Source organism: Onychomys torridus, chromosome 14, assembly GCF_903995425.1.
Source record: "Onychomys torridus chromosome 14, mOncTor1.1, whole genome shotgun sequence".
Classification (NCBI taxonomy): domain Eukaryota; kingdom Metazoa; phylum Chordata; class Mammalia; order Rodentia; family Cricetidae; genus Onychomys; species Onychomys torridus.
In genome coordinates this window covers 4140500-4167150 of record NC_050456.1, presented here as the reverse complement: position 1 = coordinate 4167150, position 26651 = coordinate 4140500, and the positions used below count along the sequence as shown (strand labels likewise).

The following is a 26651-nucleotide window of genomic DNA, read 5'->3' as shown; positions in this document are numbered from 1 at the left end:
TGTGTGTGTAGTGTGTGGTGTGTGTGTGTGTGTGTGTGATGTGTGGTGTGTGTGTGGTATGTGTGTGTGGTGTGTGTGTGTGTGTGTGTGGTGTGTGTGTGGTGTGTGTGGTGTGTGTGTGTGAGATGTGTGGTATGTGTGTGTGGTGTGTGTGTGATGTGTGATGTGTGGTCTGTGTGTGTGATGTGTGGTATGTGTGTGTGTGGTGTGTGGTATGTGTGTGTTTGTGGTGTGTGTGTGATGTGTGGTGTGTGTGTGTGTGTGATGTGTGGTATGTGTGTGTGTGGTGTGTGGTATGTGTGTGGAGTGTGTGGTGTGTGTGTGTATGTGTGGTGTGGTGTGTGTGGTATGTGTGTGATGTGTGTGTGTGTGTGTGTGTGTGTGTGTGGTGTGTGTGATGTGTGGTATGTGTGTGTTTGTGTGTGTGAGAGAGATGTGTGGTCTGTGTGTGTGATGTGTGGTATGTGTGTGTGTGTGTGTGGTGTGTGTGTGTGTGTGTGTGATGTGTGGTGTGTGTGATGTGTGGTATGTGTGTGTGGTGTGTGTGTGTGTGTGTGTGTGATGTGTGGTATGTGTGTGTGGTGTGTGTGTGTATGTGTGTGTGTGTGATGTGTGGTATGTGTGTGTGGTGTGTGTGTGTGTGTGTGTGTGTGTGTGTGATGTGTGGTATGTGTGTGTGGTGTATGTGTGTGTGTGTGTGTATGTGTGTGATGTGTGGTATGTGTGTGTGGTGTGTGTGTGTGATGTGTGGTGTGTGTGTGTGTGTGATGTGTGGTGTGTGTGTGTGTGTGATGTGTGGTGTGTGTGTGTGATGTGTGGTATGTGTGTGGTGTGTGTGTGTGATGTGTGGTGTGTGTGATGTGTGGTGTGTGTGTATGTGTGTGATGTGTGGTATGTGTGTGTGGTGTGTGTGTGTGATGTGTGGTGTGTGTGATGTGTGGTGTGTGTGATGTGTGGTGTGTGTGTGTATGTGTGTGTATGTGTGTGTGTGTGATGTGTGGTATGTGTGTGTGGTGTGTGTGTGTGTGTGTGATGTATGGTATGTGTGTATGTGTGTGTATGTGTGTGTGTGTGTGTGTGTGTGTGTGTGATGTGTAACTTGTGTGTGTATTGTGTGTGTGCATTTTCCTGCATACGAATACAGGTGTAAAGACAAGTAAACTGTCTCAGATGTTGGGCCTTTCCTTCCACTTTGATAACACCGTGGCTCTTTGTCGTTTCTGTGGAGCATGGCAGACTAGCTGGTCCATGAGCTTGCAGGGCCTTCTGTCCACCTCCCAACTTCCTGCAGGACTTCTGAATTACAGTCTCGTCTTAGTAGTCAGCTTTTACACAGGCTCAGGGGATTTGAACTGAACCCTTTGTGCTTGCACAGCAAGTGCTTTTATCCGTGGAGCCATGTCCACAGCCCCTTGAGCAGAAGTTGTGTGCTACTGGGACTGGGTGAAATAATGGCTACTGATTTATAGCCATAGACATAAAGCACCATGCTAGAAATTCTCACAGGGAGGTAATGAATTGTTTAGTCCCTCACTGTCCAGGAACAAAGGCAGAGTATGAAGTGAGGAGTCATTGACTACTGTGATTGTGACTCCTCTGATGAGAGGGAATTGTAAAACAGGAATTCAACAGCAGTGTGGTTGAGAATCAGCTGGCTTCCCCAGAGTGCATGTTTCCTGTTGGACAGTCAGTCCCAAATGTGTTTCTGCTGTGGACTATATTCTGGAAGGAAGTTTAGTCTCGCAACATCCTTCAACTTTTCTGCACCTGTACCACAGCTTGGGCCACGGCATGCCCTCCACCTCCACAGAGGATCTGGTTCCCTGTGTCGGAATAAACTCTTTGAGCTCAGAGATAAAATTAAGTGCGTTTCTGATGCCCAAAATAGGTGTCTCAAGATTTTTTTCTCTTCTTTTTCCTTAAAGGAGTGTTGTAGAAGAACTTAAAAGTGAGTGACAGTTGACAAAGATGTTGTTGCCTGGCAACTGGCAATTTAAATAACTAGGAGTTGATATGATTTACCAACCTGATAAACAGAAAGAACTTTAATATACTCCAAAGGACTGCTACAGATGTTGCATTGAGCTATTTATATGTGTTGATCTATCTCAATCTATTTTAATATATGCGTATATGTATATGCAGATCTTTTTGCTGCAGAATATGGAAGCAAAGGCTCTGTCCCTTCCCCATTTGACAGTAATAGACATTCTCTTCAATGATAATAGTTTTAGTTTCCTCAGGTCTGTACAGATTCTTCGTTTCAGAGGAGCCTTTCTCACACAGAGGGAATAAATATCTTGTGGAACTGGGCTCATGTTTGGGGTTCTAATATGGTATTTAAGCCAGTATTACCTTTCTTTCTCAGATTTTATCATTGAAACCTTTCTCCGTTTGTTGAGATGAGCTGTCTGTTGCTTTTGTTTCTTCACAGAAATAATGATGATTAATAGGATTGACCTGAAGTGAGTCAGCCTAATTGATTAGCCTGTGTTCCTTAGGGTATCATTGGGCTATTGATGTTCTCTTGTACCAGTTAGTTTCCTAGAGCAGGGCGTCAATCTTCACACCACCCCTGCCTCTACTGGCAGTCTTTATCGTGGTTCTCCCTGGAGATGGTGGAAAAGCTGCAGTCACTGTTTCCCCAACAGCACAGTGCCCCGACGAGTATCCCCTCTGGGAAGGAAGTCAGACGGTTATTTTGAATATCAATTCCACATAGTAAATTTGAGCAGTCAGTGTAGGATTTTGTTACTGATTTTGGCAATGAGAGTGGTCTTACTAGCACGATATTAAGGTAGGTTTGAGGACTAGTTTTTGGTCATTTCCAGGGGAGAGAGTGTCAAGTGTAGAAGACAGTGATGACCTTGAAAATACTTTATGATATAGGAATACAAAAACATAATTTTTCAACAAAATACTTGAAGGACATATCTAGGTGATTTTAAAATCGCCCTTTGAAATTATTTACACATCGTCCAGAGAGATAAAACTTGGGGGCTTTGGAGAAATAGGGCATTGTTGCAAACCATGGATGTTTGCATAAAATCAGCATCTAAGTTTGTATGCCAGCTTTCCCATGAAATTTCCACTCTTGCTTTTAATCACAATGAAAACCTCTTTCTCCAAATTCAGATAGGCTTGTGCTGTCCTATGCCTTAGAAAATGGGTGTTGGCATTTTGTGATTGTGGGGACAGTTTGCAAAACAGAGACCCAGACTGTCATAATGATATCACATAAATATTGAAAACTGTGCTAAGTATTTTAAGTACCCTGTCATTCATTCCTAATGGCCCTACAAGTAACTATTAGGGCAAATTAGAGTGGCAGAATCATTTGCCCAGGAGCATGCAACTGAGAAATCAGAGGTGGAATTTGCATTAAGGTCAGTCAGTCCAAAGCCAAGTGTGCTTCTCACTGGGCTTCTGTTCTGTTATTTTACTTCCTCATTTTTCAAATGTGTTTATTGTTTCTCCAGTCATGATCATATTGGTATTTAGTTGCAATCACATGGAAGTTTGCTCAAAACAAAGCAAAACAAAACAAAAACTCCTTTGCTTCTGAGTACTTATCCCAAATATACTCTCATTTCAGAAGTCTTGGATAAATCTAGAATCTGCATTTTCAGGTGTCCCTGAAATCACTGCCTGGGAAATCCCTGGTGTGAAATCTGTGAGGCAAGTGCTTAGCCCCTCAGCCCTGTATGGGACACTCACAGAAAACAACACCTGTGAGCACAGGCTAGATCCCAGCACACTCACAGTAAATACCTTGTGAGCACAGGCTAGATCCAGCACTGCTAAAACAGTTGCTCCTGTGATAAATAAGGGTCACTATACTCCAAAGTCTGAGCCTGAGTACTCCTAGTCAAAATGTAAATATGGTGTCTGTGCAAGACAGGAATGTCTATACTCCCCTTTGGGCCATGTTCAGAGAAGATTCTGAGATGATGATTTACGTGTCACACGTTAGTGCGCTCAGGACATTTGGGTATTTGTTGGTGCATGTTCACAGGAGGTCTATGTAGAAAACAGTAAGTGTAGGCAAGAGAAGAGTGGCGCATGCCTGTAATCCCAGCACTCAGGAGGCAGAGGCAGGCTGATCTCTGTGAGTTCGAGGCCAGCTTGGTCTACAGAGCTAGTCCAGGACAGGCTCCAAAGCTACAGAAAAACTCTGTCTCGAAAAACAAAAAACAAAACAAACAAAAAAAAAAAAAAAGAGAAGAGTCAGGGAGCGATAGAAATATGCTACACTATAGGCTTCCAGTAGCCTGGGCGTGGACAAGAGGATGGAGATGTGTGGTGGGTATTGTGTTCCCTGAAATACTGTGTGTTCCCCAAAATTAACATATCTGAGGTCAGAGAACAGACAGCCACTAGAACAAAGCCAAAAATGGTGGCTAGAAAATGGGAAGAGTAAGCCATAGCAGAAGTTGGGCGGTGGTGGTGCATGCCTTTAATCCCAGCACTTGGGAGGCAGAGCCAGGTGGATCTCTGAGTTCAAGGTCACTTTAGAAACAGCTAAGCATGGTGACCCACGCCTTTAATCCCAGAAACCCAACCTTTAATCCCAGGGAGCGCGGGCAGAAAGAGAAAGGTATGTAAGGCGTGAGGACCAGGAACTAAAGGAGTAAAGCATGTAGTTAGTTAAGCATTTGGTTGGTTAAGCGTTCAGGCTTTGGAGCAACACAGTTCAGCTGAGATTCATGTGGAGGAGGACTCAGAATCTTCCAGCCTGAGGAAACAGGATCACCTGAGGAACTAGCAAGGTGAGATAGCCGTGGCTTGTTCTGCTTTTCTGATCTTCCAGCATTCACCCCAATAACCTGCCTCGGGTTTGTTTTTATTAATAAGAACTTTTAAGTTTCATGCTACAGAGATAGGACAGTGAGGTTGGTCTAGCTCATAGGTTAAGGTGGGTTCTTTGGGCAGGTGTCAAAGTAAAGGCTGTTCAATTGGAAGATGTCCTGGCAAAGCCTCCCTCCAAGGCTCTCAGATGTGGGCATGAGGAGTAAAATAAAATCAGCAACAGAGTGGGGCCTTCCTTGAGAAATGGCCTGTCTGCTTGAGGCCATCTTGGCTTCCTTCTATGGTGTGTGGTTATTGTACTTTATTTCTTCATCTTAGGGGCATAACTGTCCAGGCCTGGAGGTGTGTTGTTGCTGCCTTAAAATTGGATGGACCACTAGATAGAGCACTGAGTAAAGGTAGATAGAGCACTCACTGAGTAGTACTAGATAGAGAACTGAATAATAGTAGACAGCGCACTCACTGGGAGCACTTGGTAGATAGAGCACTCACTGGGAGCACTTGGTAGATAGAGCACTCACTGGGAGCACTTGGTAGATAGAGCACTCACTGAGTAATTGTAGATAGAGCACTCACTGGGAGCACTGGTAGATAGAGCACTCACTGGGAGCACTGGTAGATAGAGCACTGAGTGAAACAATCAGTGAGTCTACACCAACATAGACCTGTCTCCAGAGAATGACTTCCATAGGCTGTTGTAATTAAATACTTGGTCTCCAATTGGAACTGTTTGGGAAGGATTAGGTGTGGGCTGGCTGGCTGAGGCAGGCTTTGATGCTAAAAAGATTTGTGGCACTCCATCTGCCTCATGCTCTCATGAGGATGTGAGCTCTCAGCTATTGTTCTGGCACCATGACTACCTGCCAGCCTGCTGCCATGCTCCCTGTGATGCTCATGAATCATGTAATTCTCACCCCCTGAAACTGTAAGCCCACAAATAAACTCTTCCCTCTCTAAGTTGCCTTGGTCCTGGAGTCTTATCACAATAGAGAAGTTGCTAAAATAACAATCCCGAGGCTGTATTGAAATCCCCACGGTAATCTGTGAAGGAGCAAGAATAGTTCTTTATGGAAGGGGAATGTTCTCCATGTGACAGCAATAGACTACACATTTTTCTTTAAATTTCTACAGTGTGATAGCTGTTACTTGCTTACTTACATTTTCCCCCCATCCACACTCAAGTGATTTTTTACAATGCAGGTAACATCAATGAAAGATTAAAGTGAGCATGGTATATTCACAAGCAAAGGATAACACAGTATTTTCCTTTAGAATACACATTTGTCTTCTAGAAGAAAGACAGCAAGGAAAAAGGCTTTAGTAATTAGATCCCTTTGTCACTCTAGCAGAGGGAGATGATTAATCGCTGTGCTACAGAACTGTGCTCCACAGCAGGAGGTGCCCCCTGCCACTCTTTGCTCTCAGAATGGATCTGGCTTGAAGTAAAGTACGATTTGTATACTAATGCTAATAATAGCTAATCATTTGAGAACTTTCCCCTTACCTGCTACTTCATATTATTTCTGCTAATCCGCACGCAACATGACCTGGTAAGTTAAATAATTCATGTTTAAGCAGCTGGAGCTCAGAGGGGTTAATTGACTTCCAGCCCACCCAGCTAGTGAGACATTTTATTGGGCCCTTTGCCTTGTAGATTGTGTAGACTGTCAGAGCTTCAGAAGATAGGTCCCAGTGTTAAAGCATTCTCAGAATCACCCCACCCCATAATGTACACAGTATTGGAGCTTGAACAAGAGATCCACGCCACTGTAAATTACAATGATGGGTACAGGTCTTTTGTATTTGGCTTGCTGATCATAGCCTGCGCCTTTGTACAGGAGAGGCAAGGAATAGACCCAGGAACCAGGTTCTTTCAGGCACGCGCGATGGGGCAGTTTTCTGCAGCGCGGTTACAGTTGAGGAGTTACAAAGCCCTCCTGCTGCACAGACCTCACAGGCTGTCTGTTACCGGTGCCTTCACTTCCACTATCATTCCTTTTCACATTCTATTTTGGACTTCCGTCCCTTGTGCATTTACAGGTAGATAAAGTATTGCCCTCCACCCCTGTCCAGCCTCTTAGCCATGACTGAAAAACTGAAAAAGGACCTATACATCCTACAGTTTCTGGTCACTGTGAGCTCAGTTTGGTGTTTGTGATGGCTGAGTCTTTCTTGTCCAAGGAAGGAAGTCACAGATAGGGGCCTTTGAATATCATCCAAGAAAAACTTTGGAGTAAAAAAATCTTTTGATATAATTATATTTTTATTATAATAGAGATTGTTGAGGATATAATTTGGGTACTGGATACCCTGGAGACTAAATATGATGTTTTAAAATCTCAGGTTACTACAAAAAGATCTATTTTTATCAATGCAGGTATTGCAGTTGGCAGGATTTCTTCTTTTGAAATGAAATACCCAGCAGGCCATTTCTGATTATGTTGTGTATATTTAGATGTTACCATTGAGTTATATTTATAGTATAGACTACTGAATCCTATCTTAAATATGCAAAATATATGCATAACTAACCTCCCAAGCTGTGTTCCTTGCTCTATATTATACCCATAATGTAGCCATGTTTAAGTTGTTCTCTCAAAGTCATAGAAAGAGGCTTATAATTTGCTTGTAAAATGTAAGCATAGAGAGTGTCTATGAGCTGCATAACACATCCTACTCAGAGCTGAGCTTTCATGGAGAATTAGAAGTGTGCAGGTGGGTACTGAAGCCAATAGTCTTGCAGAGATAAGCCTGTAGACACCCGAGATGATGATGTGCTAAAAGGAGCTGGTTTGCCACGTTTGTCCTGGTGTGAGTTGTCCAAAGCACTGAGTGTGGGTTGTGGCTTTAGGGAAGTCATAGACTGAAGCTGTGCTGTGGCTCTTGTTGGTGCCAGTCCTCAAAGCTGAAGATACCCAGACTCCTTGGTGTTCTGTTTTGCAGGACCACACAGGCAATGTTAAGAACATTTGGAATGTTGGATCCCAGTCCTTCTTTTAATGCTAACATTGGAAGGGACAAGTCTCAGTCTCCCATTCTCCATTCTCTTGGGGATATCTGCTTTATTTGGAAACAAACTGGAGCTTGTAAAAACCTGTCTAGTAACAAAGTATTTTTTCTTGAGGAGGAAAAATATTGGAGGTTGGAAGGAAGGTAACACACTGAGCTCTTCCAGCAGTAAGATAAATCACTTAAGTTGAAAAGCCAAAGAAATGACTCTGTCTGGTACATCACATTTCATAGGTAATTTTCAGCCAGTGTCCTTCATCTCTCCCCGCCCACAATGGCGCCCACCCATCAGAGTTTACTGTTCTTGTATGATGGCCCAGATTCTAAGTTAATTATTTGTATCTTTGATCAAATCAAGAACTATCTTCTAGTCCTTCAGAATTTATGTTAAAAAACTGAATAAATAATTTTGCCCTAAATCAGATAACTAATGATTCATAGGTTTAAATATTTCCCTCTCCTCATGTATTCATGGAAAATTGATTGTGTACCTGCCCTGTACTATGTGCTAAATACAGGCAGTGAGAGGTTATTGTGGTACAATCCCTGAGCAGAAGAACAGCCTCATGGCAGATAGACCACTGCACCTAGGTAGGAGGCATCATTATTGTATGACAGGACACCCTGAGGCTGTAGGTGAGGAACAGTGAGGGATCTGATTCTTTACTTGGAATGGCTGACTAAGAATTCTCATGTTAACAGGACCTTAAAGAGTTCAAGGTAGGAAAGAGTAAAGGTAGTAGTGTCCTTAGCAGAGAGAGGTGTCAAAGCATGGGCATGTGAATGATCTCTATGGAAATAATGAGGACCAACAGCTAATGTGCTTTAGTACACTCACATTTAGTACAACCACACTTCACAAGTTGGTGTCCATTCTGGTTGATTGATGCCTCAGTCCCCATAGTAGTTAAAAATGGTGGGCTTCTGGCAGGTGGACATCATTGCAGTGACTGCCTTCACCCTTCTAGGTCCAAGAGGTCTAGATGGTCAATTGTGTTGTGAAGTAGGCATAGTTAAGTCTTTACCCCAGATAAAATTTTTTTTAAAAAGTTGGGTTTCATTTTAGGAATAATGCCAAATGGCCTGGAGACAAAGGTTTTATATGTGAGGAGAAGAAAGAGGCTGAGGAAAGGATTAGATTTTTGAAGGCACTGGGATGTCACTTGAGGTTTTGTGTCATCAGATTTACTCACTCATTTATTCGTGTATTCATACATTTCCTGGAATCAGGGAAACAAGAGAGAAGACTAGATCAAAAATCCAAGTGAGAGCAAAGGATTGCCTGAGTGCTGCAGTATCAGTTAATATTAAAGAGAAGAGGGTGGGGTGGATATGAAAAGATTTTTCTCTGTGTAGCTCATGTTGGCTTAAATCTAATTGCACAACTCACACAGGCTTTAAATTTGTGATTATCTTGCCTCAAACTCTCAAGGACTGGGATTACACAATTTGTCAACATGCTCTGTGATAGAAAAGGTGTGTGTTTGTGTGTGTGTGTGTGTGTGTGTGTGTGTGTGTGTGACTTCATGTGTGTGCTGGTGCACATGCATGTGTGTGTACTTCCATGTAGAGTCAAGGATGTCTTCCTTGGTTGGTTTCAGGTGTCTTCCTTGGTCATTGTCCACTTTATTTACTGAGTCAGGATCTGTTGCTGAATCTGGAGCTTTTCAATTTGGCTAATGTAGCTAGTCAGCTTCTCTCAGGGATTCCCTGTGTCCACCAGAGATTCCAGGCAGGCTACCACATGCATCTGGCTTTTCCTGTGCATGCTGGGCTCTGGACTCTGGTCTTCTTGAGTTTGCAGTAAGTGCTTAACCTACCGAGCTATTTCTTAAGCAAATAAATATTTTTAAGAGTTCCACACATTGACTTTAATGACTGTCTTTGGGAAATGCAGAAAACAGAAATGAGGTAGAATTTCAGGTTTCAACAGTGGATGACAGTGTGCCTGGTAATGATTATTGCCTAGACACCAAAAGCAATTTTTTAGAGAAATTACAGCAGTAGTTCAGGTTCTGTGACATAAAAGGATGGCTGCAGTTCTGAGTTATTTCTCTATGCCTAGTGCACTGGTACAGTGGGTTAAGTGCACCAAGAAACTTTGTATACAGCACACTTGATCATTTGAGCCAGCGTATGAAGCCTACTGCAGAGGGCAAGCAGAGCTAGTGGTTCTGTCTGCAGAGGACTTGAAGCTAAATAGACTTGACTATCATTGTTGACTTGTCCATCTGGGAAAGACAAACTAGAGATACATAGAAACAGTATTTCCATTGTTGTTGTTGTGGGTAACATGGGTTGGAAAAACATTCCCAATTTTTAGTAGCATATTCCCAAAATAGAAACAAATTACTAAATGAGAAAAGGAAAGAAAACTGTAATGCAATGCTCAGAAGATAACAAAGCCCCAGAGGAGTAGATGAGTGTTCAGACGACAGGAAGTCAAATTTGAGCCCTGCTGCAACATGCCAGGTTGCCTTTTATTCTAATCTTTGAATTCATCTTAACATCTTTTGTGACAGACAATCTTTTTTAAAATTTGTTTATTATTAAGGAATTTTCTATTTATTTTACACACCAACCACAGATTCCCCCGTATATGTAATTCTGAATAGTCTTATTAAATAAACACAGAGCCAAATAAAGAATTAAAAGCCCAAGAGGTCAGAGCACTAGTGAATAGCCTTTAGCTTACCAGCCACTGCTGTCCTACCCCTGAGAAAAGAGACCTACTTCTTGTGTGTCTGTCTTTTTATTAACTTTCTGTTCTGCCTTCTCATTGGTTGTAAACCCAGCCACATGACCTTCTCATCACTGCCTGTCTATACAGACCTCTAGATCTCTATGGCTGGTATTGAGATTAAAGGTGTGTGTCTCCATGCTAGCTGTGTCCTTCAACACACATTTTCCTCTCCTCCCTCCTCCCGCTCCCCAGCCTTCCCCTGAAACCCACTCCCCATTCCCACCTCCTCCAAGGCAAGGTCTCCCATGAGGATTCAGCAGAGCCTGGTACATTCAGTTGAGGTAGGTCCAAGCCTCTCCTCCCTGCATGAAGGTTGTGCAAGGTGTCATACCCTAGGCACTGGGCTCCAAAAAACCACGTCATGCACCAGAGATGGATCCTGATCCCACTGCCTGGGGGCCCCCTAAACAGTTCAAGCTAAACAACTGTCTCACCTACTGGGCTTGTCCAGTACCATGAGGGCTCCATAGTTTTTGATCCACAATTCATGCATTTCCACTAGTTTGGCTGGTTCTGTACATTTTCCCATCATGATCTTGATGTCCCTTGTTCATAGAATCCCTCCTCTCTCTCATTGATTGGACTCCTGGAGCTCCATCTGGCGCTGGCCATGGATCTCTGCATCTGCTTCCATCAGTCACTGGATGAAGGCTCTGTGATGATAATTAGGGTGTTCACCCATCTGATCACTGGAGTAGGGCCAGTTCAGTCACCCTCTAGACTATTTCCGGTAGGACAGACTTAATCTTTAATGGTTCTTTAGCATAGGAGACCTATAACTCAGTGGATCATTCCTACAATTGTGATGACTAGGTAGACAATCTTGATCTTTAAACAGTTCTGAGGTGATGACTGACACTTTGTGAGCCACAAAGACAACACTCACAGAGTGAGAAGATCTGCCCCTCTATTGCGTGTATATCCCATGAGCAGATACTTGAAACTCTTTAAGCTTTGCCTTTATCTTTAAAGAAGGAATATCAGATTATTCAGTGTATTCAAAGGGCCATGCAAAGCCAGAGAACGCACTGCAAGTGTAAGTTCTTTGTGACCAATAAAGCTCTGCCTGCTTGCATCACTGTTTCTGAACATATGAGTAGATGATTAAAAGGCCAATGGAAAGATCACAGGAAAGGACAGTGATGTGGGCTAAGGCAAGATTGTATCAGTGTCCTCTCTTCCCAGTTGTACAAGTAAACCAAAGTGTTGTAAAGTATCATGCCCTTGGGCTCTTGTCCCCTGCTGTGTCCATTTTAAGGGATAAAGGAGTCATAGCAATTTTGTTTTTATTACACTGTATTTATTTTCTTCAGTATAAACCTATATACTTTTGCAGACTAATGTTCAAATTCATTAACGCTACTAGTTGAAGCCAGATATATATTATGTGTTTTGATAATTTGCATTTATGTTCTGTTATCTTTCTCTTTTTTTTTGGTTATCTCCCCATTTGAAGGCTAGTTTTACATTATTCATAATCCACTCTTATACGAATGAGAAAATGGTAGGAGGAAAGCTTCCCTATTCTAGTCTATTGCTTTGCATTGGATTTGGGTAAAGAAGTGTGGAAAGAGTTGAGAGTAAATTTCCTGTTCTAATTGAAGGATGTTGACCCCTGAACCCTTGTATTACTAAGCAAATCAAAATGTTCTTAAATCATGTAAAATTCCATTTCCACTTTATCTCTAAATGGTGTGGATTGGAAGCTAGGGAGTTAGCTCAGTTTGCAAAGTGTAAGCATGAGGGCTTGAATTGAGATTCCCAGCACCCATGTTAAACAAACAACCACAGGGACAGTGACAGAGACGAAAAGCATCCCATCTGGGGTTTACTGGCAAACTGGTCTAGACAGGCACTCAGACACAGCTGTATATGCACAAACACATACACATATACACACTGAATACATAGATAGGTATAGATTCCATTGTAATTGGTTGCTTCTTTGGCCACAAGAAGAAGGAGGTACATGCAGCCTCTGAGGCAACCACAGATCATTGCAGCAACCATGCATCACTGCACACACACAGACCAGCATTCCCTGAAGCAGTATAGGAGACCTCTTTAAATGTCTATATTCCAGTATACGGTTCTAATTGTAGTGATAACTTCAGCTTAATGTGGCTTATTGGAAATGAAAGTGCAGTAAGTGGAAACTAATGCACAGCAACACAGAAATGCCTTCTAGTTTTCTGGTAAAATATTCAAATAATAATGCATTTATAATGTTTTGAAAATGTGTTATGATTAGGCAGTTATTTAAAAGGTTGAATGTCAAAGAGAGTTGTTTAAATTTCAAAAACACTGATATTTCAAAGCCAGATTCTTATTCCTATGCCAGTTCCACACTCTACTCCAGTTATGAATCACAACCCAATAGTTATATACTTAATACAGATCAGCCCAGTATAGACCAGTGTTATGCATATTCTTGTCGAAATAAGTGATTGATGTTACCAAGGTTAAGCTTTTGAAAGTTATCTGGTGAGCTGAGGTATCTGTAAATAAATGAGTTATCATAGGTACAGAGAAATATCATAGACTAAAAGCATGAAGAGGGAAAAAGACAGATTGCCCTTGATGTGACCATTCACAGTCTCTGAAGGCTTTCCAATGGTTGATATTTGTTAGTCATTTACTTATTTACCTAGTGTTGATTTTTCTTCTCAGCTAGAATTCTGCTGTAGCTCAGGTTTGTCTTCAGTTTGTGGCATTCTTGATCTACCTCTCAAGTACAGGGACTACAGGCATGTGCCACATGCTCAGCTTCTGGGTATTTTTTAAAACAGTATTTCCAATAGTTATTTGAAAATTTTATACAATGTATTTTGATCATGTTCACCTCACTCCCCAACTCCTTCCAGAACCACCCTCAACCTCCCTACTCATGAAACTTCATGTTCTCTCTTTCTCTCTCCTCTTTTAAATAAATAATGGAGTCCAATGTATGCTGCCCAGATACTCTTGGTTGTGAGGCCTGCCTGGAAAGTGGATGACGAACATGAGCCACACCCTTAAAGAAAACGACTCTCCTTCCCCCAGCAGCCATTTGTTGTTGCCAGTGGCTCCCCACCTCTGGGCAGCACTTCACACCCACCCCTCTGCTCCATGTTTGGATTTTGTCTGTCTTGAGCTTGGACAATTCTGTGTGTGCTGTCACAACTGCTGCGAATTCACATTTCTCAACTGCTCTGTTGTGTCCAGAAAACCCTCTCACTGCAGTCACCCCCACCTCTGACTTAGAGCATTTGCTCCCCCTCTTCTGAGGTCCATGAGCCTCACGGGAGGGAGTGACAGAGATGTCCCATTAGGGATTTGCACTCCAAAGTTGCTTGTTCTCTTCATGTTGACTGGTTGTGGATCTCTGTGCTAATTGCCTTCTATTGCAAACAACAACAACAACAACAACAACAAACAAAAACAAAACAAACAAAAACCAAAAAAAAAAAAACCCCTTTTCTGACAAATGTTGAGATTTACTAATCTATGGAATTTTAGTTGGCTTAATACTGTGTTCATTTAGCAGAATAATGCTAGTAGGTGTTTCTTTAAGGCCCATGACCTATCTAGCAACAAGTTCTTAACCCCAGTAATGGTGCCACGTATGGGTTACATCTTTTGGAGTGGGCCTTACATCTGGAAAGTGATTACTTCCACATTAATGCCACCATTGCACCAATGGACATGTGTTGCCAGGCCAGTTGTTACAGTAGCTCACAGAGTTCACAGGTGACTAAGACTGGCAACTGTTTTTCTTCCCAGTAAGTAGCTTTCATAGTACCTTCTAGACCATGAAGACTAACCAACCAGTAGGCATGAGACTACTAGGTCAATACCAACTTTATTTCTCTATCTTCTATAACTCATTTATTTAGTGTTTTCAGCCAACAGGTTTTTACTGTCAAGTTCCGAGGTGGGGAAGGGGGGGGTAGAGAAATGTTAATAGTTTCTAATGTTTGTAGAGGTCTATGGGACCCCACTGGCTGACAACTCCAAAAGAGGTATCTTGTTTCTGGTACTGGGCTTTTTATTTGTTAGCCTATGTTGTCTAGTGTCTAATGCTCCCCTCTTGTAGAGTAGCTGCATTTAAACTTATATGTATGTATAAGTATTTGTAGATATGATTTTTTTAAGGAGGCTGCTACAGTAGTAGGCTTTCATATTATGTCTTCAGAATGCCTTTATTGTTAGTTATCCCTCCCTCCCCTCTCTCCTCTCTTCTCCACCCCACCCCTATTTAACCCTTCAGTTCCATTACTCCCCTCCCCATGCTTACACCACTGCATCACATCTCTGGTCCCTTGAAAGCCCTCCCTCTATGGCTCCCTGCTAGTTCCCTGACCTCTTTGGTATTCCAGACAAAACATCCATATGTAAAGTTCAAAACTAACATCTGCAGTTGAGAAGAACCATGCAACATTTGTCTTTCTGGGTCCGGGTTACTTAACTCAGGATGATTGTTTACAGCTCCAACTCAAATTTTTACTGTGAATCAGGAATGTATTTAGAGCTTTTATGAAATGTTTCAGGTTACATTCTAAAAATAAAAAAATGACAAAATTATGAAGCCATATTTGTTCATTTAAAATGGCTTATAAATTTAAATCCTAGTAAAACTTACCCTTTTATTTATTTTTATTGAATTATGAAGCAGAAAACATCTTCTTGTTTTTTACCTGCAAGATATAGTGGCAGGGGTGGTGAGTAAAGGCTGAGACATAAAATTATTTATTCATTTAGCTCTTGTAACAGTTACTCAAATATGATGCATTATGTCTAAATGTAGCTTGTGACTCTGAAGAACTATGTAGGTGACATTATACAGTAGTATGACACTGAGGTCTTTCTGTTAAGGTGTCAGTGACAGAATGACTGTTTTGCTCTGCATTTTCCACCCTTTTGTTGAGATGCTGCTTTGTTACTGATGAGAAATTACAAACCTATAGATAGTACTGATAAAATGAACACACCAATCTCGTTCTGAAAAGGATTTACTAAAATGCCCAGTTTTAATGGTATTACATCTTAGTACTTATCAAATCCTGAAGAGAATGCAAAGCTGTCTCCACAGACCTGCACCCTGCTAGACTGCTTTAGGAACTCAGTGCAGATTTCCATTTGGAGATCTTTGCAGCATTAGTGGTGTTCTTGGTACTGTTATATATTTCTTCAAAGAAATGTGTATTTATATCCAGCTTTATACTTCCTTACAAAAATAGTAATAACACTTTCAAAATACTGATGGGGGAAAGTAGTCTCAATAAATATGCTGTTTTCTGAAGACAGAGAGACCTGATTCTCGGAGTGCCGGTGTCTGCAGGTCAGGTCTGTTTTAGTGAGATACGTACTAAGGACAGCTTCAAGTTTCTTGTTTTGCTTTTTAAGTTTGACTTTCCAGTAAATAGTTAGAGAAATGAATGTCCTTGGAATGAATAGCTTTTTGTCTAAGTGCCTAGCTGTGGGAGTTCATCCAGACGCAGAGCAGAAAGCCCCTTAAATTCCCTGTGCAGAGAGAGTCCATCCTGTTAGTGGTACCCCTAGAAAGAGCACTCTTACTGCTTTCAGCAGGAATGTGATTGCAAAAGACTTCAGGAAGTGCAGACTGTAATGGGGATTTTTGTCACTCCTATGGTTTATGACCCATTTGTTGCTTTCTTTGGCCATTCATTTTCCCCTATCAGCTGCTTCTATTTCTACCAGTAAATGTTTGACAATAATAGCTAAAAATGCTATGTTGTGAGATGTTTATATCCAGACCCCCACAAACTGATTTCCAGTTTCTGTAGGAATAGAAACAGCCATGAAATGGCAAGTTGGAAGCCAATTGTAGCCACATGAAGGGCTTCTTCACTCACTGCTTCCTTTTATTCCTGTCACTTCATGTTCACAATATCCCTGTTCTGCAAGCAAGGTGGACGTTGGCCTTTTCCCCTTTTCAGTGCTGGGGATCAAACCTAGGGCCATATACATACTAGGCACGCACTACAGCACTCAAGTGTTAACCCCAGTTGCTAGACAGTTAAAGAAATGAGAGCTTGATGTGCCTCTCAAAGACCCGAGTAAATTGTAGCTGAGCTGAGACCTACAGCCAGCTCTCTGGTTTTCATGTGACTTCATAGTCTGTATATTACACAGTGTGATTTTTTTCTTATGCTCTAGGTTTCTCCTCTGCCATCCCCACTTGGACAACCACTGTCAGCTGAGAGCAGCCTGTGACTCTGCAACTTCAGCCGTCAGCCCTTCTGATACCCACAATGAGCTCTCCAGTGCAGCCAGGTCAGTCCCGATGCTTTGTGAACTGAGATTGCTTTGTGTTGCTTCAAATCAGGCAATTGAAAATCATCAAGGACCATTTTTTCTTTATTGAGATTAAATGATAGCATAATACATTTTGAGTTTTACATTCTAGAGTGAATTCTCTATTAACACAGTCTACTTTCTGAGCAATTTTTCATTTACGTTGTTGTCTGAGCACTGGCCGTTGATTCATCTGTTTCTAAAAGAATGTTCAGATTAAATTTTCTATAGTTACAAATATTAAATATGATGCTAGAATTTAATTCATACCTGCAGTTTTTCTATTTGCTTTTAAGTAATGCTGTGGGACTCAAGAGTCAGTGTATGTGTTGTCTCCACCTCCATCTCTTTGTCACACAGGAAGGATATTTTACTTCCCACCCTTTTTGCTGCCTGTCCTGTTTCCTATATACATATTTAATACTAATCTCAGGGCCTGCTTCCTATGAGAAGTGGTATGTGTTGCTCAAGTACTGTGATCAAGGCAGGCCACACCCATTCCACCAGGAACAGGGAGTTGCTTTTAGAGCAAATATGATCCAAGTTTTGAGAGGATGGAGTAGGGTCAGCTACCCCATGTTAGTCACAGATAGACTGGAAAAGCATTTCTGCTTTAGTCATTAAAGGAGTATTTATCTCAGTGTATTCTGTGGTGTGGTGATATATTTGACTTACTCCATTCTCTCGGTCAAAGCCAGTGTAATATGATATTCAGAGCTGATAGAAGTGAGCCTCCTGCCAATGCTTCCAGACTCTGGAGTGCTGCACCTAGACGGACTGCTTGCTCTTGAGTACCCATCTCATCAGCCAGTCTCTCTGCTCCCATAGGCTCTTAACTGTCAATCACAGGGAACTCTAACTGGATTATGAAGGGGGCAGTCAGGACACTCCAGAGTTTTGATCACAACTGTGTTTATAATAGGGATTGTGCCATCTAGTTGGGCAGGTAAGGGATTAACTAGGCATAGATCCTTGGATAGCCTGATGACTCTCAAACTTCAGCATGCAGTGACATCTCTTGGAGAGTTTGTTTAAACAAGCCTTATACACATTTTTTAAAAAAATTAATACATTTTGTGGGGGACAAGAATTGTTTTTTTACAAGTTCCCTTTGGCAAGGATGCTGCACTCAGGCCAAGCCTTGGAATTGCAGGTCTCAGTTTTTGCTCTTTCTCCTCTCTCTTCATCCCCACAGAGCCTGGTGAAGTGTGTTCTGTGAATTGTGTTGTTCACTACAGTTACAGAATAGCACTATTATCATGTCTATTGAGATGAACTAAAATACCTTTATTATCTATGTTGCATTTGAATATATGGGTATTTATTTTAATTTAAACTTAATATTTCAAAATTGTATCGTTTACAAAAGATATTTAATTTAGGGCCTCCATGGTGAAATATTTTTTTTCTAATGGTAATATTTGCAATTAGCATAAACATACCCTGCTCCACAGAATATTGATCTTATGATACTGATTTTATAATATGAAAATATCATTTGAGGCCGCTATTTTAATGCAAAAGTTATTGCCAGTTATGGCAACTGTTCAGTTAGGGAAGTGAAAAAAGAAATCGGTGAACACAGAGCCATGAAGGGAGTTCATCTCATCTTAGCGTCACTTACATTTTCTTGTACATTCTTTTTTAACATGTGTGTAGTTCTGCTTGACACTATACAAAGGTTCTGATTAACTGTAGAGCCAGTCATATATCATTGGTGAGATGAAAATGAGATCATTTCAATCAGAAAATGTTTTTCTTACATTTTTCTTTCAAACTCTAAACAGAATTGAATGGACTTATGCAATCATCATCCATTTATTTTGTTCTCTACCATAAACAGCTCCCAGGGCTGTTCAAAGACAGAAAAGATACACTTACTCCAGTACTTCCAAAAATTCTTTAATAGTCTTTGAGATTATTTATGTTTGTTTTGAAAACTGGTCCTGTAGTAGCGTGAATTCTTATTTTCCCCATGCATAAACACTAGTCTCAAAACATTTTTCTATCCATACTCAAATACAGTTGATATCAAGGAAAATGATTACTGTCTTGATCATGTATTCAGTCAAACAATAAGTACTGATTTTTGTATATAGCATTTGTTGGTTTTTATTTTAATCTTGCTACCCCAATAATGTTCAAAGTTAGAATTTTTGGGGATTCTTTTGGGCGCTGGGGAGTATGGAGGGAAGTCTGCCTCTGCAGGGTTCAGCTGATGGCTGCAGCTGCAGTATCTGTCCATCCACTCACCACTTCCTGAGAGCCTACCTTTTGCCACATAGTATGTTACCCATCAGTGACACAGCTCACTAACACATGCATTCTGTCTATGGATAAAACCCTTGGAGGGAGAGACAGAAACAGTCAAAGTCTTGGCCCACTCAATGCCATAAGTATTTTAGTGTAAGACTATAAACCCATTTCTTCTGGACAGCAGTCTAGATTCTGTGTCTTTTATAAGGGTGGCCAAATTTCAAAGGGAAGAAATTCAAGGCTCAGCTAACTTTGTATTCCCTAAACAACAGACAAAAGAAATCATGTAGGTCTGTGTTCAAAATGCAGATTCCCAGGCTTGTGTCCTCCAAAAAGCTTTACAGTATAACGCTAGAGGCTAGGGGTTAGATGCAGGGCACTGCCAAGTGCAAGGTACTCATTCTTAATTTGTCTAAAAACACAAGGATTTCTCATCTGACAGCATTGTAAAAAAGTACATCTTTAAATTGTGCCTTGTTTAAGTTCCTTTTTTACTAACATTACAGTTCAGTAGTTTATCTCTCTGATGGTAATTAGCTAGTGCATGAACCCCTAGAGGAGGTGTGTTCTGTGAGGAAAATCCCAGCCTTACAGGTCTCTGCTGTCTAGGCCATCCAGTTTTATGAGGTGAGAGATGGGTCAAAAAGACACTTACAGAATCCATTGTTTTTTCTTCAAGAGAAGAAAAAAACCTGTATTAACATACAACAGATTTTTAGTACATCCCCAAGAATTTAGAAAATGTGTTTGAGCTAGAATTGTTTAAAGAATAAAATAATTGGGTACATCAACCCTAAAATGATTTTGGCATGATCTTTAATTTTTACAAACATAATTTTAATGTTGTAATTTTCTAGAAAATGCATCCATGGAATTTCCTAAGCGCAGAGCTGATGTATAATGACATCTCTAGAACTGTGAAAAACTGTGACTTTGGGCCTTCTCAGCAGGGTTTTAAAGTACTGTGGCCATAGCTCTCCTTATCAGTCAGTCCATAGAGTTTGTTATATGACAATATTTCATTCTCCCTTCCTCATCATCATGGAAATACTCACCACAACTATTCTACCTGCAACAATTAAGAGAACAAGCTCATTTATTCAAGTAAAAGCTTCACACAAGCCTGTCTTCTGTTCATCTTCTCATATCCTATTCATTTATTCATTGGCAAATCTTGGGCAAAAATTAGTTCAGGAAATTCCCTTCGTGTCTCTATTTTGCTAAACAGCTGTATTCCCTTATAGAAATGTAGAATAGATTTAACTAATGATCAAAAAGTTCTTTGAAATATAAATTGTTATGGAAATGCTAAGTAGCATAAACAATTCAAGGGCAAGCATTAATAAAAGCTTCGCTGCAAGCATTTTTAAAAGAAACTAATAAAGGCTTTGCGGTTCAATTAATACAGCACAAGAGTGAGTTTTCTAGAAGCATATGGGACCCAGAAGGCCTGCCCCTGTTTTTAAAATTTACGAACTCTTTAATGATTCACTACTTTCACTCTAGTGCATCACCCACTGTGGTGCCGTTTAGTCATTAAGTAGGAAGCTAAAACCAGGACAAACCTGCAAACAAATATCATAATGTCCAAGTGAGTATTTTTCTTCAGTTTTTTTCCCAATATGTTACCATAAAAGTGGAAGCTAATGAAATAGAATCATAGCACAAATCAAGTAGGTTATACTTCCCTAGATGCACACAAAACTTGGCTTTGTAGTGAGATGCAGGTGAGATCCATTACATGAAGCACCAAATAACTAAAACATCTTCAGGCTCTTAGCCAAATAGTATTCAAAAATATTTCAAGACAGTAAAATATATTAGTCTGTTGACATGTGCTGTGACAAGATTTCATCCCACCTTACAGTATTCGTGGGAAGAACTGCTATAAATTTATTAATTATTTTGGATTATATTTCTTCAACTTAACTGATAAGTGATTTGTTGTTTTTCTAACTCAAAATTTCTTAAATTGAAATTTAAGTTTGAAGCATACATTTTGTTCATTTTCCAATTCCCAAGAGATTGTCCTTTAGTAGAGAGACACATGTCTTCGGTAGAGTGTCCAGTGAAACACATGCCTTTCTCTAGACTGTTCAAGGACACATGACTTTCTCTACACTATTCTATGTAAATGTATCTGGACACTTAGTTGCAGTTTTACCAGTCATAGTTCACATGTGTGCGTAGTTCACAGTTTAGACATTGCTCATTGTCTTGACTGTTATACCACTACAAACAAACCTTACAATGCAGCTCAAAGAGAGGGCGAGGTTATTTCTTTGTCATATGAAGTCTAGAAATGCTTTATTGAGTGGTGGTTGTCCTTTCTAGCTGTGGTCCAAGGCCATGTGCAGCTCTGGTTTCTTGTTCTTCTTAACACATAGTTTCAAGATGCTGTGCACTTTCCTATGGAGATGATGTAAGGGAAATGGAAGAGGTGAATGACTTGCCTTAACAGGCTCTGTGCTTCTGTTTACATACCATTGAGTATAATTTATTCCCCTGGCATACCTAACTACAAAGGAGTCTGGGAAATGAATAGTATAGCTGTACCCTTCTAAGAAGGGGATGGGGGTGGTGAAGAGCCAGCTCATCTCTCCATGTGTCTTGAAAATGTGTGATGCTTATGAGTGGGAATAAGGTATCACAAATAGGTACTGTGGTGTGATGGTATGTTCTTAATTAAGTCAACAATTGAAGAGGTAAGTAAGGACCTTTTAAAGTGGCACAGACATGTTAAAGTAAGGGTAAATCAATTATTACACTTTTAAATTACTGCCCAAGTAAGATTTTCTTATGAATCACGCTAAATAGACAATGCCTTATGTAGCCAAAAGAAAATTTAAGTTATTAGTGGGATCTCCTCAGTAAGTAGACATTGGGTCTCTGATGTACATTTCATATGTCCTTAATTCATATATGAATATCCTATCAGCCTACCTGAAATTATAATTGCATATATGTTGAGGAAGAAGAACTTTGAACTTATTATGCATGATTTTACTGTCTGTTCTTTATTTCATATTGGAGTCCTGTTTTTGTACACCTTCACAGCTTAGCTTGCTGGCTTAAAAATCCAGGCCAAATATACAGTGGTCAATGTTTTACATTGATTTTTCTAAGAACACAGTTATAAAGCAGTGCTTGACTAAGTATTATCTAAAGCTTCATGAGTTAAACTTTGGTACTGATACAAAATATACATGGGCATTATATGGAGCATTTATACATTTTCCCTTCTTCTATATAGCCTAGTGCTTGCCTTTAAGGCACCCAAAACATCCCTCCTGTCTTCCTCCTTTCCACACCCCCCCCCCACTCTTACACAAGTGTAGTAACTTTAAGGTAATACAAAGGGGATATAAGGTAGCCCAAACTTTTACTAATAACCCCCAATGCTTTTCTTTCTACAGCTTCCTGTGTATACTCAATTTTTATACTGTTTTTTGGTTTGTGTGTGTGAATCAGTGAATAGCAGTCTTTTCCATTCATGATTAACTGTGTCTTCATTTATTACTAGGAAGCTAAGATCTCTATTAATAAGTGGTTTGTAAACTAGTAAACTCTGAGGAAGCCCAACGTTTTCTATTAGGAGCAAAATGCACCTGCCTGTTTAATCCTCCATTTATTTGCTTTGCCTTATTTTCTGGGAGCTGGGGAGTAGCCCTGGTTTTTCTGGATCTTGCTCTATAGAATAGACTGGCCTTGAATTTGCAATAGATAATTTGCCTCTGTCTTCCAAGTGCAGGGTTTCCAGGCATATGCCTGGCCTTCATTTGCAATTAAATCTTATGCCCTGTTTTTCTCATTCCCTTGGTTCCTTTTGTATTTTCTGTGTATATTGACAATGTTTTGAGTTCCCACTTGGTAAGGAAATGTTATGGATTTGATTGTTGTCATGTCGTCCATGAAAATTGTAATCATTAAATCTTATAATGTACACTAACACTTAAGCATTGATTCATATTACTTTAGAGTTACTCAGACAAGAGCCTCATGGATAAAAGCTTTAAAGTCTTACATAAGGTTCCAGGAAATGGAGAAACTATGAAATTGTTTCAAGTTGTTTTCAGGGTCACTTTGTGAGTTTTTTCCTCTTAAGGTACATGGCTGCTTCTCAACTTTCCTTGCATAATTAACATCTAATTAGCTTTGAAGAGCACTTCCTCTTCCTATTAGTGTTGTAATTTCATTGGATACTTGTAGTTAGAGTTTTCCTGCCTGACTCAGTCAGGACAAATCTCTCTTACCCGCCAGTCCCACAGTACCTCAGACCCAACCAAGAAAGCATATAGAAACTTACATTGTTTACAAACTGTATGGCCATGGCAGGCTGCTTGTTATCTACCTTTTCTATCTTAAATTGACCCATTTCTGTTAGTCTATACTTTGTCACATGGCTTGTGGCTTACCAGTGTCTTTACATGTTGCTTTCCATGGCAGCGGCTGGCGGTGTCTCTCCTCAGTCTTCTACTTCCCAGAATTCTCTTCTCTCTTGTCCCGCCTATACTTCCTGCCTGGCCACTGGCCAATCAGAACTTTATTTACACAGAGCGATATCCACAGCAGATGCTTCTCTGGGTTTCTTTCTAAAATCCATATCTGATAAGAAGAATATCAAAGTCATTGTAGTTACTTCTATGGTTTGTCATTGAGATTCCAGATGTTTGTCCAATATGTTCACACTGCTGCAAGAGAGCTGGCCCTGGCCCTGACCCTCTCAGGAGTGCTGGCACCTGCACTCCAGAGAGATGGCCCCCACTCCTCACCATAAGCGAGTGAGAACTGACCCTGATGGCACTGGTGTAGGGGAGTTGGCTCCACCTTCTCACCGGAGGCATTCAGCTCCAGTGGCCCAGACTGATCAACTCAGCTACCACCCAGGCCTATACTAGGGACTTGGGTTGACACATCCTAACATCTACCAATCTAGGTCCTGCTGGAAATTGCTTCCTTTTTAATTTAATTTTTTGAGAACTTCATATATGAATGCATATCTACAATGTGCAATCTAGGGGCCTTTTAATGGGGCTGTTTTTTCACTGAATAAGAAGTTAAAGGAAATTCACAATCACAGAACACAGCCAAGGCTTATTCCAAGCAAAAATAACACTCCACACACATACCCCTTCTCCCTCTCTGATTTGGCAGGGTCTATATTGCTGATTGGGCCATCTAAGTGAAAGCAGGAATCTGATTGGGTGTTGGAATGGCAGGAAGTTTAAAATTCCCACTTGGGAAAGTCCATTTATGGGACAAAGGTCCAACAAAAGGGCCAGGTTTGAACAAGAATCTGCGAATTTTCTATGAAAGTGGAAGTAGTTAAAACTCAGGGGACTTTGGTCTTGGGCCTCCTACTCTTGGCTTTGTGCCCTAGTTTAGAACCACAGGAGCCTGGTTTAGAACCATCTCTTATGGTTCAACATTGCTCCTGCCCTCTCTTGTTCCTCCCATGTCCCCACCCTCCTAGACTCATAACCTTTTCTTTGATTATTGTTGGTGTTTGTGTGTGTGTGTGTGTGTTTGTAGATACATGCATATTCATCTTATGAGTTCATTTAGCTTTGTTTATGTGTACATGTGTCTAGGGTTGTACCATTTGGGATTTGAAAACCTATGTGAGACCTCATCCTAGGAGAAAGCTGACTCTCTGTCTCTCTCTCAGGAACCATTGACCATCTGTAACACTTTATTTAGGGGTAGAACCTTGTGGAATTTCCCTTGTCCATAGGGTATTATTTTATGTTAGTTTTTAATTTGACCTAATAATTTAAACTTTAAAAATCATTACATTTTTGATTATTAGTAACTATGCTTATAGTGTGTGTGTGTGTGTGTGTGTGTGTGTGTGTGTGTGTGTGTGTGAACACATATGTTTATAGATGCTAGAGGACAATCTCAGGTGCCATTACTCAGGTGCTATCCAATTTTATTCCTTTTTGAGATTCTTAAGTCTCTCACTGATCAGGAATTTGACAGCCTATGCTGGCTGTTTGGCCAGTGAGCACTAGGGATCTCTTTGCTTCTGCCATCCCAGCACTGAGATTGCAAGCACATGCTATTATGCCTGGCCTTATATTTTTCTCCATATGTTCAAGGTATCAAACTCAGGTGGTCATGCTTGGAAAACATTTATTAACTGAGCTATCTTTTGAGGACAAGTAGTAAATAGCAAAAAGTTTAAAACTGACAAATTTTCAACTTACATGAAATTTTAGATTTTATTGTTTAAAATGATGAATTTATAAGTACACAAATAATTGCAGTCTTCACAGAGAGACTAACAGAATCTTACACTTTCTGTGCATATCCATTAAAAATGTTCATTTTACTTTTTGGTAGACAGTGTTGTAGTATGCCAATTGATGGAGAAAGTGACCTCTTACTATGGGATATATCTAATCAAATTTGGTTCCTTTCCTGTCTGCCCTGCAAGTCCATTTTCCTGAAGATGGTGGCAAGTGTCTAAAAATGAGGATCAGTTATATAGAAATATAGAATATAGATAAGATAGGATAGAAAAGTAGATTCAATAATCTACCCTTTTATCCTATCATGTGAGGTGCTGTGGGATGTTTTGTATGCTGTGAATATGTGTTGCTCTGATTGGTTGATAAATAAAAAGCTGGTTTGCCAGTAGCCAGGCAGGAAGTATAGGTGGGGTAAACAGACAAGGAGAATTCTGGGAACAGAAAAGCTCAGTCAGGAGATGTCCCGCCATCCAGGGAACATCATGTAATGGTACATAGGTAAAGCCATGGAACATGTGGCAACATAAAGATTAACAGAAATGGGCTGAGTTTAAGTGTAAGAGCTAGTCAGTGGTAAGCCTGAGCTAATGGCCAAACAGTTTTAATTAATGTAAGCCTCTGTGTGTTTACTTGGGTATGAGCAGTTACAGGATCAGGTAAGACACAGAAATTTTATAAGTGGCTGTGAGACCTTGGTGCCGGATGAGCACAGGAAAACCTTCAGCTACAGATCAGGAGCAGGGTGTATCTCTCAGAACTGTGGGGATCCTCTTGGGTAGGCTTTGTTTGTGACACATCAGCCCTGAATGATGCAATGGTCCAGCCCCCTGTGGAGCAATATCTGCTCACAGTAATGCCACAACCCATTAGTTGATCACCAACTCCCTGAATCCACAGGGACTTGCCCCAATCTAAATGAGTGACTAATTCTTCAACTACAAAGGAAAACTGATGTCTTAAGGGAGTAGTGACATGTTAAGGCTAGATTGTTTATTTTACTTGTTATAACTTCAAGATCATTAAGGGAATGCCTACATCCTGTTGTGATTGTGTGTTCTTCAGCACTAAGAAGTATGAAAAAGATTTGTCATTTTCTGCTTCAGCTGCCCTTATATTTCTTATAATCTTCTCCTCTCTGCTCCTAAGTAGGAAAGTGTTCATGTTCACTGGGCCTAAAGAAAAACCCACCTTTCTTTGCTTTGGGTTCATTTTTTTCTCTTACCTATTTAGCTATTAAGTAAATACTATGTAAATGTGTATTTAAGAGTATTCATAAAGTCCCA

At 40.5% G+C, this 26651-nt stretch overlaps 1 protein-coding gene across 10 annotated transcripts in view; it reads left to right on the top strand.

The window, feature by feature from the left end:
* The window catches only part of Hdac9 (histone deacetylase 9), an 893084-nt gene that overhangs the window by 57725 nt on the left and 808708 nt on the right, over nt 1-26651 (top strand). For all 10 annotated transcript variants that reach the window (XR_004946518.1, XM_036205789.1, XM_036205785.1 and 7 more), the window contains exon 2: nt 16721-16837. Coding sequence is in view for 9 of the 10 variants with exons in the window: in XM_036205789.1 (XP_036061682.1) it covers nt 16816-16837 (22 nt within the window). In the remaining variant the exon portion in view is untranslated. The remainder of the gene's footprint in view (nt 1-16720; nt 16838-26651) is intronic.